General features: G+C 37.7%; 1 protein-coding gene across 8 annotated transcripts in view; it reads left to right on the forward strand.

The window, feature by feature from the left end:
* The window catches only part of FBXL4 (F-box and leucine rich repeat protein 4), a 61,730-nt gene that overhangs the window by 23,491 nt on the left and 20,898 nt on the right, over window positions 1-17,341 (forward strand). For 5 of the 8 annotated variants that reach the window (XM_036316729.1, XM_036316727.1, XM_036316732.1 and 2 more), the window contains 3 exons: window positions 6,364-6,608; window positions 12,666-12,879; window positions 13,922-13,939. In XM_036316729.1, the coding sequence (XP_036172622.1) occupies window positions 6,364-6,608; window positions 12,666-12,879; window positions 13,922-13,939 (477 nt within the window). The remainder of the gene's footprint in view (window positions 1-6,363; window positions 6,609-12,665; window positions 12,880-13,921; window positions 13,940-17,341) is intronic. The other 3 variants (XM_036316731.1, XM_036316735.1, XM_036316734.1) reach the window with 1 other exon arrangement.

Here is a 17,341-nt window from a genome sequence, read left to right on the forward strand (position 1 = left end):
TGTACATAACCTGATGTATATTTTGATTTTGAAAAAACTAGACAAAATTATGTTGAGTAATTTCACCACTTTGGTTTTGGATTGACTTTAATAATTTTGGATAAACTATTAAAAATATTTTGTTATATCACTGATTAAAAATAAGCAAACTACATAAACTAGCAATAAATTATACTCCACTACAATTCATAATTATACAATATAAATATGGACAATATGTGCTTAACTTTATACCAGTTAAGTTAAAGATGATTTGCAATTAAAAATAAGAGGACTAATAAGATTGTAAGAGGAATGCTTATTCTATGTAATAGTGCAAAGTTTCTCCAAGTGTCATTTATTTTTCTATACCAACCCTATTCTGTATCCTCTAACTAGCTATAATTTTTGGTCTGGGCAGGTATAGAATGCCTTTACCTAAAGTCTTGTTTTCTGTGTGTCTCTATAAGGGCATTTCTGCAGTATATTTAACATCCCTGGCTCCCAGGAATCAAATGCCAGTAGCACACCCTCTTGGGGTGGGAGTAGGGCCTGGCATTTCGGTCCCCAGCTGAGAACTGCTGTGTGTGGTTAAAAATAATATAATAAAAAAATTTAAAGAAAAAATTATAACCACAAATTTTACCCAGTTCAGACTATCTCCCAAATTGGTGGGTATTTCAGGTTTCATTGTAATGACACAAGTAGCTTAACTTGTGTAGAACAATAAGATAGCCTCTTGAATGCCTCTCAGTAACTATAATGCCTGTGTAACATTTTACAATTAAAATGCTATTTTACAGTTACTTCCTGAGAAGTAGCTAAAGTTTCCACATAAAGGTGAATTAAAGGGTCCAAGATAATTCAGTCCATAAGCTATGGGACCAGGATCCAACCAGGCCTTCTAGGTCAAGCTTTGTGTTATGGGAAGGAAGCTTCACAGATTGGACAAGACCCTCTGGCCCTAAACGGGACTGGGAAGATGAAGGGAGAGTTGAGTTGGGGAAGGAGAGGAGTGTGGGATAGCGACAGTGTTGTTCCCCAGGGCTCCCAGGAGGATTTGTCCTGGCAGCAGTGGAAGCAGTTCATCTGGAGGAAACGAAATCACTTCTTTGATTGTTACCCATTTCCTAAAACTACAAAATAGAAATTTAAATTCAGCCCTAACCGGTTTGGCTCAGTGGATAGAGCGTCGGCCTGCGGACTGAAGGGTCCCAGGTTCGATTCCGGTCAAGGGCATGTACCTTGGTTGCGGGCACATCCCCAGTAGGGGTTGTGCGGGAGGCAGCTGATTAATGTTTCTCTCTCATTGACGTTTCTAACTCTCTATTCCCTCTCCCTTCTTCTCTGTAGAAAATCAATAAAATATAAAAAAATAAATAAATAAATTCAGCAAATCTGTTTTAAACAGTTTATTGAATTTTATGCAGACCTAACAAAATGCTTGACACATAGTATTTAAATGAATAAGTGAGAGGAAGTTCAGAGAGAAGGGAAAGAATGCACAGAGGTAAGAAGTGAAAGTGTGTGACCTTGTTTGGGAACTCTAGCATTTCAGTATGGCTGGATCAGGATTAGACAGCAGAAGCTATAAGAGATGAAATTGGATGCAGGCTCAGGGCTGCCTCCCTGCAGAACTCCACAGGACACCATTCCCATCGAAGACAGTGATTGGGACATCCTAGCCTTGGCCGTGTCCAGCCTACTCTGCTGTATCATAGAGAGCACTGTGGGTTTTACCAAGAGGTTTGCATTTTCTCCCTTCAGCCAGGGGTCCTCAGAGTGCCCTGTTATTCCAGTACACAGCAACATCAGTTGTGGAAGTCATTCACACTCACTTTCTTGTATTCTTTTGTAGTCTTCATGGGCTTCTTTTTTTTTTGGGTGGGAGAGAAAGGAGAAAGTGTAGAATGCTAACTAACATTCCAGGAATTATCCTTTACTATGCAGACATTTTTGCATATGCTTTGGCCCACAATTAGATAATTGCCCAGGAGTTCAGCATCATGTAAACTTTGTGTTTCATATGTGTCATGACATAAAAAAGATTGTGGACATTTTCTGTAGTCAGTAGGAAACATTGAAGGTTTTATTTATTTTTAAAAGGGGAATAACAAAATGAGATTTCTGTCTTAGATTACTCTGTTGGTAAATGAAGAATAGACCAAAAGGGGATCAGGGACACCAGTTAGGAAGGTGCTGCAGTAATTTGGGCAAGAAATTATGAAGCCTTGGGTATTGAAAGTTTTAGAAAGGAGATGAGTGGGAGAAGTACTCCAGAGATATAGAAGGTAGAAATCAAAGGTAACTAGTGAATGTGGAGATGAAACAGAACAACAGAGGGACTTTAGGTTTCTGGTTGAAATGACTCAGTGGGTGAACATGCCATTAATCACGAAACAGTGGGTGAAGGTGGGAAGGACATTCTGACTTTGAGGTGTCTGTGATTCATCAAAGCAGGCTTTTCGGGTTGGGGACAATAGTTTGAAACTCAGGAGGAAGGTCTGATTTTATATTTGAGTGATTCTACTCAAGAGAGGGGAGGGGCACCATCCTATATAATAAAAGCCTAATATGCTAAGTGTCTGGTCATCCGTCTGGTCGGCCATTCAACCAATCACAGCGTAATATGCTAATGATATGCTAAGGCTGCTCAACTGCTCTGACCACCAGGGGGCAGTCGACTGGTTGACCAGTCACTATGACGTGCACTGGCCACCAGGGGGCAGACACTCCGGGTGGTAGGTTAGCTTGATGCTGGGGTCTGGCTGATTGGGACTGAGCAAGACAGGTTGGACATGCCATGGAGCCCTTCCGTGGTCCCTCTCCATCTGGCCAACCTCCTGCATCCCTCCCCAGCCCCAGTTTTGCACTGGTGGGGTCCCTAGGCCTGGCCTGCGCCCTCTCGCAATCCAGGATCCCTTGGGGGATGTTGGAGAGCTGGTTTCAGCCTGATCCCGGAGGCCAGACTGAGGGACCCCACTGGTGCACAAATTTCATGCACCGGGCCTCTAATAGTAGATAAAATTGACCAGTGAAATTCTGTAAAGTGTGAATAAAGGACCAAGAATAGAATTCTGGGATACTAACATCTAAGAATCACATAGAGGAAGACAAGTCAAGACTTTGGAAATATGAGATTGTCTTTAAAACAAAATGCTAGGAAGCTAAGTATAGAAAACAAGTGCCCACAGACTTTGGCTATTGAGGGATCTTTGATAATCCTTTACCATGATCAGTTCAATGGAGCCATGCCATAGGGTGAGAATGAGAAAACCTTACCATATTTGGTTAAGGCATCAAGGAGGGAGGAAGGAGCAGAGACAAAAAGTCCCAAGTCTCTACGTTTAAGCAGAAAAATAGTTGTGTTAATATACTGTAACTGTGGGCAAGACTGTCCACCAATAATGACTAATACTGGCATGCTGACTAACACTCCACCCTTTTGTGTCACACTCAAAAAAGGGCATATCAACATGAGGGAGTGTATGTAGTTATGGGTATATCTCTTCTAACTTACTTTTTAAAGGGAGAGAAGATAGGTGAGTGGTATGGTAAAGGATGCAGCAGAGAGAAAGTTTCCATTTGTGATGCAGGTTGGGAGAGCTTTCAGCGTGTTTATATGCTGAAAGGAAGGAGTAATAGAGAGGGAAAGCTTTCCAAACATGCAGGGGGTTTAATCGAAACTACAAAGTCAGGTAGAGGAAACCCGGAGATAGAAGCAGTAGTCCTTGAGGTCATTAATTAGCCATGATGAAAGCAGCGTGCCATGTACAGAGGGAATGATCTCACGGTGAATAAAAAGAGAAACTCTTTAAAAAAATGTTACTCAAATTATTTAAAGGTAATGCAAATTATTTCAAGGGGGAGAATCACATTTAAATATGTCAAGTGATCTAATGTTTTTATAGTTGAAAATAATTGTGTTATGAGTAGAGTGGGTTTGAGGGCAGATAAATTGTGTTTTGGGAGTCCTTCCCAACACATCATGTCCTACATTCACTGTGGTATCAAATGGTACTTTATGCCGGCACACTCCAATGTAAAAGCACATTTTGACAGACACTAGATTAGTAATGATTAATGGATGTTGTCTTGTAGACCTGAAACCTGTTATCTTTTATTTAATCAAAATCCAAAAGTGTTTTTTCACATGTCACATGTCAATGTCATAGTCTCAGTGACTTTTCATTCTTTTTCTATTCTGATATTTGCTTAAAATGTAATATTAATTGTCATAGAGTGTTTTCACATAGTACACATCTTTTAATATTGGTGACTTTTGTTTGGAACAATGCCAGAAATTGCTGAGAGTTATTTAAATTACAAATCATCTGGAAAAAGTAAATTATGTATCCTCTGATACAGGGATATACTTAACTTTCAATGCCTCTGTGCTAACTGCTTAAAAATTATACTGAATTAACTTTTAATACTGTGGTTAAAACAAATTTTTAATTCATTTTACAAATATTTAAGGTCCTACAGTTGCAGCTCAGGTAGCTCATAAGTTCTTTCAAACATTTAAGAAACAGATAAATCTATATTATTTCAGCTCTTTTATAACATAAAGAAAAATAAAAGTTTCACTGTTTTTAATGAAGCCAGTTTAACACTATGGCACATAAAAAGAAAACTGTAGACTATGTGGTCATCCCTCAGTATCCCCTGGGGATTGGTTCCAGCCCCCAGCCCACCCCTCCATACCAAAATCCTCAGATGCTCAAGTCTCTTATATAAAACTAGTGGCCCGGTGCATGAAATTCGTGCACATTAAAAGGGAATTAGCCCTAACTGGTTTGGCTCAATAGATAAAGCGTCGGCCTGTGGACTGAAGGGTCCCAGGTTCGATTCCGGTCAAGGGCATATACCTTGGTTGCAGGCATATCCCCAGTAGGAGGTGTGCAGGAGGCAGCTGATGGAAGTTTCTCTCTCATCTATGTTTCTCTCTATCCCTCTCCCTTCCTCTCTGTAAAAAAATAAAATAAATCAATAAAATATATTTTTTTAAAAAAGGGAATTAATTAGAGGAAATATTTTAATATTGCTATTTGCCCTTCTTCTATAATAGAAGTGTCAGAGATGAAAGAAAATTAGTAAAATGTATATGAAAATCTCCCTCCTGTCAGAGTCTGGGTGTGCCACGGGACCTAGAGTCAAGTCCCCACCCACCACCTGCACGCGCTTCAAAAACACAGGAGACCCAGACCCGGCAGGCCCCACCCCCATCAAGCCCATCCGGGTGGGGGGCGCAGCCTCAGGTTCCCTGGCCTAGTACCAGGGCAGGGGGCGCGGCCTGAGGTCCCCCATCAAGCCCTGTCAGGCAGGGGGCATGGCCTGAGGTCCCCTAGCCCAGCGCTGGGGTGGGTGACGCAGCCTGATGTCTCCCGGCCTGGTGCCAGGACAGGGGGCACGGCCTGAGGTCCCTCACTCTGTCCAGGCACCATGCAGCCTCAGGTCCTTGCTGTCTGGTCATGATATTACGGTGTCCGGGCTACTTTGCATATACCTCTATTATATAGGTAGATGACATAGTATTTGCATGTAACCTAAACACACCCTCTTATATATTTTAAATTATCTCTAGGTTACTTTTCCCCTTGGAGAGTATTATGCTAAGTGAAATAAGCCAGTCAGAGAAAGACCTGTCTGTCTTTTCACCTAATTTGCCTCTCACCCTTTAAAGCTGAACCTTCCTGATACAAGTCCTCTTTCATTTTGTGGTGAGGCCCCTGTCTTGTGTTAGGCTCTAGTGCAGGGGTGGGCAAACTTTTTGACTCAAGGGCCACAATGGGTTCTTAAACTGGACCGGAGGGCCGGAGCAAAAGCATGGATGGAGTGTTTGTGTGAACTAATATAAATTCAAAGTAAACATCATTACATAAAAGGCTACGGTCTTTTTTTTTTTTTTTTTTTAGTTTTATTTATTTCAAACAGGCCGGATCCGGCCCGCGGGCCGTAGTTTGCCCACGGCTGCTAGTGGCAGCCTGTGCTTCTCTCTATCAAAGCTATTGAAACATGTCACTGTATTTACCAGTCCCCACTGGACTTTGAAAACTTTGAAAGTGGGAACTCTTTTCTCTCTATCATCAGTGTTTGATGTATAGTAGATGTTTAGTAAATATTGAATCTATGAAAATTTGTATTTTTCAACAGATTTCCAAAATACATCTTTGCATTATAAAAAAAATTAGTCGACTTGAGCTGAGTGTACTTTGAACATTTTGAAATGTAATTAAATCTTAAGTAGGTATGGTTTCTTCTGTTTTGGCTAATTAAGTTCAATGTTGATCTTTTTAGTATTTGAAAATAGTGTTATAAAATACATGATACTGTTGTTCTCTTTTTCATTCTTGATAATATTTGTTTCTCTGTTTTATGTAGCTCATTCAACTGATTCTGAATCATCTTACACTACCAGACCTGTGCAGATTAGCACAGACTTGCAAACTGCTGAACCAGCATTGCTACGATCCTCTCCAGTACATCCACCTCAATCTGCAGCCTTACTGGGCAAAACTCAATGACACCTCCCTGGAGTTTCTGCAGGCTCGCTGCACTCTCGTCCAGTGGCTTAATTTATCTTGGACTGGCAATAGGGGCTTCATCTCTGTTGCAGGATTCAGCAGGTTAGTGCCAAGTTGTTGAGATTATTTCACCAGCAGGCTGTACTTATTATGTAGTAGTTTCCACAATTAAGTTTGAAATCATATACTTTACAGAAATAAAAAAGAAATACATTTTGTCCAGCATCCTGTTCAGAATGCTTCTGCTTATAAAAGCGAATGAGTTTCACCTTTTCAGCTACACTTCATGATTATAGGAAGGGAAACTATGCCCTTTACCTCATATTTTTAAAATCCCAAATAACTTTAACAGAGTTCCTTTTTTTTCTTTCTCATATTTCCAGCACAGATGATTAACACATTTAAAAAACTATTTCTAAATCAAAATCCACCTCTCTAATGTGATTTGTCAGAAATGGAAAACAATTTATTATAGAACATTTTTAATTAAATCTTAATTACATGTGCAATACATCACCCAAATTTAGAAGCACATTTAAACTAATTATGTTGAAAATGCAATTGCATTCTAACGAGGCGACCACACTTGCAGACCTGCCCAGGTGTTTCTGCTCCTTTCTATTTAAGCATTTAGTTTCTTTGCTATTAAATGTCACCTGTTAAACATGGTAAAGCTTGCATAAGTGCATATTCATTTAGTAATGCCATGGTAATTTTTCTTATGGTACAAATAGGTGTTTTTCTCTTAACCTTGATGATGGTTATTCTCAGAGTGTGCTACAATCTAATCCCATCATTTCATTAAGCTAAATAATGAACAAGTAGAAACTTTGGGAAAACTACCCATTATTTTTTATTAATGAATACTCTCCTACCCTGTTTTTCGAAGTTAAAAATGAACTTCAGTTCTCCCGACACACATCCCTAGTGGCCACATTCTTGAACAGTGGTTTATGAATTAAAAATTTATATATTGAGCCTTATTTCCCCTTGACTTACATTATAAAAATAAGCATGAAGTTCCATAAAATAAAATATTTGATACCATTATATTCACATACAATAATAATGTTTTAAATACTAAAAGTGTGTTCAAAATGCTAATATTGATAGTTTATGCAATGAAGTGAAAAATTTACACAAGCATTTAATAGCTTATTAACACATGTTAAAACCATGGATGTACTGACTGCCTGTCTTTTCTGCCATAAATAGAGCCAGGGAAAGGGGTTCTTTGATAAAATATTATGGTATTGTCAGAGATTCTAAAGACTTTATAACATGCTATGTACACAAAATTCTTTTTCATTAGGAGGAGATATTTGTAGTAGAAAAATAAAGCATTTTTTTTTAGCAGTGTGCTTTCGGTGAATTTTTTTTAAGTTGCTAGACAATGACAAGTATTTAGTGGAACATTCTTTAGTCCTTTCTACTCACCCTTGCCCAAACACACACTTCATTCACAAATTTTCCTTTCTGTTAATAGAATCAAGAAGAACTGAAGCTATTGATGATTATGGGTATTTAGAGCATACACTATGGATTATAAACCAACAAACTGAGAGCAGATAGAACAGTTGGTGTCAGTAAGCATTATTTTGCATTATAAGGACCTTCCTGGTATTTTAAATAGACATTAAAGGAAACATTGGTAGTGAATAGCTAAACTCCAGCTTCTTTGGCAAAATGTTGCCTATAAAAATGTTATAATGAGTAAAAGGTAAAGGTAATATTAAATCAGTTTTTAAAAACTCTCTGTAACTCATTCTGATGCATGAGCAGGAACATAAGTTGTGAGAAGAAAACTTAGGAATGCTTTTTTTAAAATTTTAGACTCATAATGACTAAAGATCTTCTTTTACAAGGTTAAAGCTCAAAGCTCCAATCTACTTTCTCACCAGCAATTTCTGTTTCATTTTCAATCCAGCCATGTTAGTTGCTGTGGGGCTGTTTGAATAATCACAAAAGTACACATACATAAATTTAAGTTTTCCATATTTTACTGTAGTTTTCAGCCAGTAAAACCATAAATCTTGATGGCATTCCTTTAAGCATAGTCATAGTTCCCATAAGAAAAAAAATGTTTAAATAACAGGGAGGGGATCTTTTTGGGGGTGCGGAAGATGCTGGAGTTTTGCCTCCTGATTGCTGTTGGCCCCCATGACTTGACTGCTGAATTGATAGTCATTATGGCTTGTAGGCAGCATTCCCAGAATAAACAATAAATATTCATGGCTTGATTATTAATGAATAACCTATGAATAAGTATGGCCTATTTGTGCTCATTACTGTGAAGAAGACTTATTTATAATACTTTAAAGACAAAAGTACATTTTTAAACTAGAGACCAATGATGATGAGCTGCTATTTTAGCAAGTCTTTGGGAAAAGTTTGATACAGTTTATTTTTGTTGCCTAAAAACCTAATCCTCACAAGTTGGAACTGTTTAACTGGATTTTAAAGAATTTTTTAGGAATTCATATTATTCAAAATAGCAGGGAAATAGGTTAAATTGGAATAACAAGAATTTAAAACTTTTAATCAGTTATTAAAATCCTGTACTAGCTACAGATTTATGATTTGCAATTTCAAGTACTGCTTATGCATATTATTATTCATAAAAATCACATATATTATAATTCTACTTTTCTTTTATAATACAGTTCCCTAAAGTCTTGGCTATTCCTTAATCATATCATTCTGATGTTCAAAAACCTAGGTACTGTTTTTCTTCAAATAGTTACCCAAACTGATCACCTTGATCTCCACCTCAGTTAGGCAGAGATTTTTACCCTAACCCTCCACTTGTTTCCCTCAGAAACATTCTTGAACACTTTCTAGATTCAAGAACTTTATTAGATGTTTGACACAGAGCTACAGTTTTATGGGATAAAGAACTTACTGTCTATTTACGTATTATTTTATTCAATTGCTTGCCTGTACTTCAAACAGTTGTCTCTTTTTGATTGTCAATACTTATTGACTTTCTTCTACTATTACCAGATAATACCATACACAGTTAGGCAGGAAGTCTTGTTTTTAATGGCTTTATTTTGGACCAGATGTAATAAATAATGTTCCAAGTTATTTGAGATTAAAAATGATCTTAAATGTGCTATTTTATAAAACTCCATAAGGGTCAGCTAACAAAGCATAAGATTAGGAATCAGGGGCGATGGATATTTGTAGCTAATTCTCCCCTTACCTTTCGAGATCAGGAGGATTGTGGGGATTAGTGCCTTTTATTTTGTGATGAGTAAACTCAGATTAAATCATTCATTCATGTGATGTTAATTATTTTAGGATGCAAGTTACAATTTAGTAAATTACTTCTTAGGTGTTTACATTACTCTGGACAAATTAATTCACCCCATAAGGATAAGCAATTTATTTCTCTCTCCAGAGACTCCTTTTCTTATAGCAGGAGACCTAGTTTGGGATTGTTTATCTGAACCTAGGTCTTCTCATAATACCTTCAAATCAAGAAATACTTCATGAGAATTCATAACCTGGAATGAATAGACTGTAGGAATTAAGGAAGCTGTAGTTCTCTGTTTAGGTGACCAATATCACAATTGAGATGAATAAATAGAAGATCAAGACAAAAACATTATGTAATTATCCATTAAAATAAGATGTACATGAGCAGCATTAAGGAAGGAAATGAGTTATATTCAGCTAATTAATTGGGTCTGCTGCTACTTCTGCCTTCTCGGAATGGACATGTTATGAAAAAGTAGGTAATGTAGATCTTGTAAATTTAGGAAGAGTGACTGGGGATGTTGACCAAATAATCTGCTCAGAGTAAAAATATGCACTAAAGGAAAAGAGAGACATAAAGGCAGTATAGGCATGGCTGTTATTGTGCTTTCAAATCCTGTCATTCGTTACATCAGTTTGGCAAGTTTTCTAGTCTCTTTATAGTTGGCTTTCTGGTGATTGGCTTGATGTCACTGTAAATTCTTTAGAGGGAAAAGTTCAATAATGAGAGCAAGGAGAAAAGGGATGTTAAAGCATCCCAAATCCAATATGAAAAAGAGTTGTAGAACAAAGTGCTTTGTTCTCTAAATAATGAAGGCCTTTAAGAGATAAGATGCTTAAACATTTTAATTTTAAGAGAGTTAATATACTCATTTAACTTCTGTGACCTGCAGTTAATTTCAGAAGTATCAAATCAAAATAGGATATCGTTAGTTCTCTGAAACTTTATGTCCGTTTATTTCTAGATTGCTAGTTTATAAATAACTGGAGGCCCAGTGCATGAAATTCATGCACTGGAGGGGGGGTCCCTCAGCCCGGCCTGCCCCCCCTCACAGTCCGGGAGTCCTCAGGTGTGGGAGGCGACGCCCCCATCACACCTCTGCTGCTGCACTGCCGGCAGCACAAGCCTCGGCCAGCCCTGGTTACCTGAGTCTCGGGCTGGCCCTGGGCCCTCGGGCGGCTCTGGGCAGCTGGGCAGCCGCCATCCAAGGCTTGCCTGTGCCTCAGGCCGGCCCTGGGTGGCTGGGGGATTGAGGGGACTGAGGTTCTCCGGAGGCAGGCGCATGAGGCAGGCCTGGCCTTGTCGCGTGCCTGCTGCCCCGGCGGGGCTGAGGGGACTGGGCGCCGCCATCTTGTGGCTGTGGGCACTGCCATCTTTGAGGGCGTGTCAGTAATTAGCATATTCCCTCCTTTTTGGCTGTGGGCGCCGCCATCTTTGTGATGGTGTGAGGGTCAATTAGCATATTCCCTCTTTATTAGATAGGATGAAGAACTACCCAAAACTAAGTATAACTCAAAAAAAGGTAAAAATGCTAATTTTGCCATATTCCTTGGGAGTAATTTGACCCTATTGAGGGAAAAATACCCTGAATTCGTAGAACTTTGTCTATCCAAGCATAGGGGGAACTTAAATTCTTCAAGTGAATTTTCATAATTGGAAGATTCATTTAACAGTTCTGATCAAATAAATTTGTAGCAACTGTTTTTATTGTTTGATTATGAGGTGTCCAAGATTTAACTTTTATTTTAGTGTTTGTGGGGTGCTTTGACCTTTCCAAACTGCTTTCACATATTATTTGATGCTCAAAACCATGAGATAGTGTGGTGAGTGCTATTAGATAATTCTAGTCTGCCTTTTCCAGGCGAGGAAATGCTGGGTAAGTGCATTTTCCAAGGTTACATGCTAGGAAGTAGGGGAACGGGACAAAAAATCCAACTTTTGATTTAGAAGTCCAGTGTTATTTCCTTTACTTACTTAAGTGATTGATTTAGTCAGTTTTATTTTGTATGTGTTTTAATCATTAAATCATTTAGGAAAGAGATTGGCATAAATAAATGAATAGTATGTAACTAATGTGACACTGACTAGGCAAGAGGATGTCGAGAGATCTGGATAGGGCTGATTGGTGCACTGTTTAAGGACTCAATTTGCTTAGCTGATAGTTTCATGAATTCAAATACTCCTAGACTCACATTTACTTTTAGATTATTTTCAGATGATGATTATGGTCAGGACTGTTATCCCCTATCTGTAATGTAACTAAGATAAAGATTGTTATTTTTATTCTGAGAAGGAACTTTGGGTCCTCCAGGTTGAATTGTTTCTGTGTATTTTATGTGAAGCTGCAATTGAATATCTTGTAGTAATTTCAGTGTAAGTCCAACTGCTAAATAGTAACAGTTACAAGGAACATATCACAGCAGTACAGTTAAGCCAACCCAGTAAGAGTAGGCTAGTCTGATTTGTTTTGAGGTCATTTAATTAAAACTGTCACTGTACGTACTAAGTGCAAAATAAGTTATCCAGTGTTGAATGGGTGCTGTGTGGGGGGAAATATCTTCCAAGAGTTTAGAGTTTTGTTTTTTGGCTCTACTAACTTAGATGCTAATTTCATGTACGTTGGAGAAACACATACTCTGCTTTCTTAATTTTTCTCTTAGCATTAGTTGAAGTTTTTTGTGATATGAGTCCATTTTATCTTCTTAGGTTGCTTTATTTTAGCCTAACCATGCCTATTTTAGTATGTAGTAAGTGAGGATTTGAGTGAAACAAGTTTTACATTATTCCTCATGGAAATCCATTCTTCTGAAGGTGTCTGCTTAGAGTTGATATAATTCCAAATACTTGCAGAAATACTTTTAGTTTTATAAAATTCACAGAGAACATTATTTTTACAGGTTTCTGAAGGTTTGTGGATCCGAATTGGTGCGCCTTGAATTATCTTGCAGCCACTTCTTAAATGAAACTTGCTTGGAGATTATTTCTGAGATGTGTCCACATCTACAGGAGTTAAATCTCTCATCCTGTGATAAGCTACCACCTCAAGCTTTCAACCATATTGCCAAATTATGTGGCCTTAAACGACTTGTTCTCTATCGAACAAAAGTAGAGGTAAGAATAACTCATTTACATCTTTGCTAGTGTCACAGGCAACTGAATATTTAGTTACTCATAATAATGTGATTTCTGGTTTTTAAATAGATTAAGTTTATGATGCCACCTGGCTATTCAAAAATCATTAAACTGATTCAGTCATTTCAAAATATTTAGCATCTTTTGTGTTAATTTTTTAGTTATAAGAAAATGTTCTTCTCTGTGCTCTTAAAGTTTTTGTAATGCTGTTCATGTTTCCAGGTAAAGAAACAAGCAATGGGCTGAGGTGAGCTGAAATGCTGGCAGGGAATGAGTTAGAGAAAGGAGTGGGAGCATGGTATGCAGGAGGACATTTGCTTGGAGCAGGAGGAAACAAAGTGGAATTTTTCCAGGACCAGACTTAGAGTTAAAATTCCTGATGCCATAGCTCATGAGTCTCATTAAAGAAAAATGGAATTATGTCATATATATTGATCTGGCTTTTTCCAAATACTATATCTGTGACATTTTTCCAGGCCATTGCATTACCAGCTGACTGTTTTCATTAACTGTGTGGTATATGTTATGCAATCTTCTATTCAACTGTTCCCCAAATGATCAACATTTAGGTTTTCCCAGTCATTTGTTTTTACAAACTATCACAAAATTTTATGTGTACAAGGTATTACTGCTGTGGGATAGAGTCCTGTAAGAGGTATTGCCAGGGTGTCCCTGCAGTCGACACCCTCTAATTGTTCTATGCTTGTGCCCTCTACTCCAGTCTTGCTGGCCTTCTTTCTATACCTTGACATTCTGATCTGGTGCCAACTCATGGCTTTTCCTCTTCTGCCTGTCTGTAATATTCTTCAAGCTTATTACATGGCTGCCCTCTTCTTAGCTTGTTGTTCAACTTAAATTGTTCTTTTCAGAGTTGGCTTCTTAGACATTGATAAAAGGCAGGCTCCCCCCCACGCCCCCATCTAGGTTGTCTCTTTTGTGTCGCCCAGTTTTTTTTCTTTCCCGCACCTTTATTACTTTGAAATTATTTGTTTTCTTGCTATTTTCTGTCTCCTTACACTAGGAGGTGAGTTTCACGAAGGTAAGAGCTTTTATCTATTTTTCTAATGGCCATCTTTCTAGCATCTAGAATAGACTTGTAAAGATTGGCCATTCAGTAAATGTTTATTTACCTTGATCAAAGTATTCAGTCTCTTAATATTTCAGTTTTTCTAAAATGTAGATAATAAAAAATACAGATCTCATATCGTCATTGTGAGAATTACATTACATGTAAAGTGCTTACAGAGTGCCTAGAACATAGGAAACTCAGTATTAGCTGCTAATAACAATAGTAGTAGTGATATATCATCATGGCAGTTTTGTAGTATGTTTTGCCATGGAGTAGGGGAAATCTCCTTTCTAGTTTTTTTGAATGTTGTTTTTTTTTTTCATAAATTCTTATATATTATTCTTCCAGATATATCTCTCATCAAGAATTTTATTAAAAGTACATTCATTATATTTCATTTTGCTCTTTAGTAAGGCCTTTTATCTGTTCGTGTAGGTATTGTTTTACGTCCAAGAGCATATTGTAGTTTTCTTCACCTAAATTTTATATCTTCCTGGTTAAATTTATTTCTTGCATTTCATAGTCTCAGAAACTTATTTCTCTTCTACTTAATTATAACTTATTATTGTTAGTATAAAGGAAAATTAGTTTTTTGTGTATTTATCTTGTATCTGCTCACCTTACTAAATACTTATAATTGTTATAACTTTTTACTTATGTCTTTTGTATTTTCTAATCATGCAGTTATATAATCTGGAAATCAATATACTTTCTTTTCCAATATTTAAAGTGTTACTACATTAGATAGAACTTCGTAGATAATGTGGAATAATAGAGACATACAAGTATACCAGTCTTATTTCTAATATAACGGGATGTCTGCAATGTTTTATGTTTTTTATATTTATCCAAAAGGTACTTAGTATTTATTATGTGCCAGGCTACTAGGCACTGGGACTTCAATAGTGAACTAAACAGACAACTCCTCATGCAGCTTACTAATTTCATTTGTTGTTTGATGGTATTTGCGGATAAGTAGTCTTTATCGTTCTTGTTTAAGAATATTTTTTAAAATTATATATTGATTTCAGAGAGGAAGGGAGAGGGAGAGAGAGATAGAAACATCAATGATGAGAGAAAATCATCAATTGGCTGCTTCCTACATCCCTCCCCCACTGGGGATCAAACCCACAACCTGGGCATGTGCCCCTGACCAGAATCAAACCTGGGACCCTTCAGTTCACAGGCCGACTCTCTATCCACTGAGCCAAACCAGCTAGGGCTTATTTAAGAATATTTTATAAGAAATGTATCTTTTTCAGAGGCAGAGCTGCCTCAAACAGATTGTCAAACTGCAGCAGGAAGGCCAGGGAGGGTTGCGGGGCAGGAGGTAGGGGGGTAAGAGATCAACTAAAGGACTTGTATGCATGCATATAAGCATAACCAGTGGACATAAGACATTGGGGGATAGGGGAGGCTAGGGGACTGTCTAGGGTGGGGGGATAAAATGGACACATATGTAATACCCTTTGTAATACTTTAAGCAATAAAAAAAAAAAAAAAAAAAAAAAAGAACATCGGAAAACACATATATAATTACAAAAAAAAAAAAAAAAAGAAATGTATCTTTTAAATTTTTAAAGCTTCTGTTAATGCACTTATCTTTTTTCTTCTTTTATTTATTAACTAGAGGCCCGATGCACAAAATTTGTGCTAGATTAGGCCTTCTGAATCCCTCCCTTGCAGCCGCTGCCAGCTGCCTGGATCCCTCCCTCGCAGCCATGGCAACTGCAGCCCCAGCTTCGTTCCAGAAGGTCATCTGGTCTAATTAGCATATTATGCTTTTATTATTATAAATATAATTGTTTGTGTTGAATAATCCTTGCTTTCCTGGAGTAATCCCTACATATTTTTAATATAATACATAGCTAGGTTAATTTCTCAACATTTTGGAGCCAAACTATTTGGATATAGATTCTAGTTTTATCACTTACTAATCATGTTCCCTTTTGGATGTTACTTGATCCCCTGTACTTCAGCTTTCCTGTCTATAAAATGGAGATAATAATAGTATGCATCTCAAAGATTTGTTGTGAGGATTATTTAATACACATTTATTGTCTATAAAAGTGTCTGATTCATAGTGAATATTCTTTTTTTTTTTTTAAAGAATAGTCGATTGATTTTTAGAGCGAGGGGAAGGGAGAAAAGAGAGACATCAATATGAGACTGAAACATTGATAGGCTGCCTCCTCACGTCTCTTACCGTGGATTGAATCGACAATCCAGGTGTGTATCCTGACTGGGAATCGAACCAGCAGCCTTTTAGTGCATAGGATGATGCCCAACTGAGGCACACTAGCCAAGGCCATAGTAAATATTCTTTAAGGATTTACACTTAAAAATACTTTCATCTGCTTCCTGAAATGAGATTGAACTGTGGTTTTCCTTTCCATGCTCTCTTATTAGGTATGGGGCTAGGATTGTGACAGCATAGCAAAATGACTTGGGAAACGCCCATATTTTTATCTGATCTCTAATAACTTGAATAAAGGGGAATTACCTGTTAGATAAAATTTACCTATAAAACCACCTGGTGTGTAGCTCTTTTATTTATTTATTTATTTTTTTGGCAAATCAAATTAGATACCTTTTTCTAGGCATAGCTTTTTTTTCTAATCCATGAAAGCCTGAAAGTGTGTGAGTATAAGAGCTTCTTTGTAACACAGCATTCCTGATTTGGGGCAAAATGTTTAGCTAGAGTTTAACCTGGTATGATGGAAAGAAGACTGATTCTAGTAATGACCCTGCCAGTAACAAGCTTAATGATCTAGATTAAGTCACATTGTCTCTGACATTCCTAGATTCTTTATGTGTAAAATGAGAAAACTATTGACCCTGGATGCCAGGGTAAAGATAATGTTAGTCCATGTTTTGATTGGTCTGTAAAATAATGTATTGTTGATGTCTAGGTGGTATGTTCTGAAGTGCTTAGGCATGGCCGGCATTTGCAAGTGTGATTACCTGATATGAGTGAACATGTAGTAGCAGGGTCCGAATTGCCTTATATGCTGGTAGGTAAGACCTGGCATGCTGATGTGGCTCCTTTGGTGAAACGGGCACTGGGCGCAGGGGACTGGGCTTCTCTCTAGATAAATTTCACCAACATGGCTGCAGTGTTGACCACTGAGCTCATGTGTAACCTTGTCAGGAACTGGGGATGTATCCCAGTGCTTTATTAAAATAAGAGAAACCTTAAAACAAGTCCCAGGTGTCATTGTCACCAACTTTTGGTCCAACATTTTATGGTGTGGCCTAGATCATTAAGAGTATTCTCCCCAGCCCGGCCAACATGGCTCAGTGGTTGAGTGTCGACCCATGCACTTCATCTTGGCTTTCCGAGATTTATGTGCTTAGGTTATACTAAGTTAA

This window comes from Myotis myotis, unplaced genomic scaffold (assembly GCF_014108235.1).
Source record: "Myotis myotis isolate mMyoMyo1 unplaced genomic scaffold, mMyoMyo1.p scaffold_m19_p_7, whole genome shotgun sequence".
NCBI lineage: Eukaryota > Metazoa > Chordata > Mammalia > Chiroptera > Vespertilionidae > Myotis > Myotis myotis.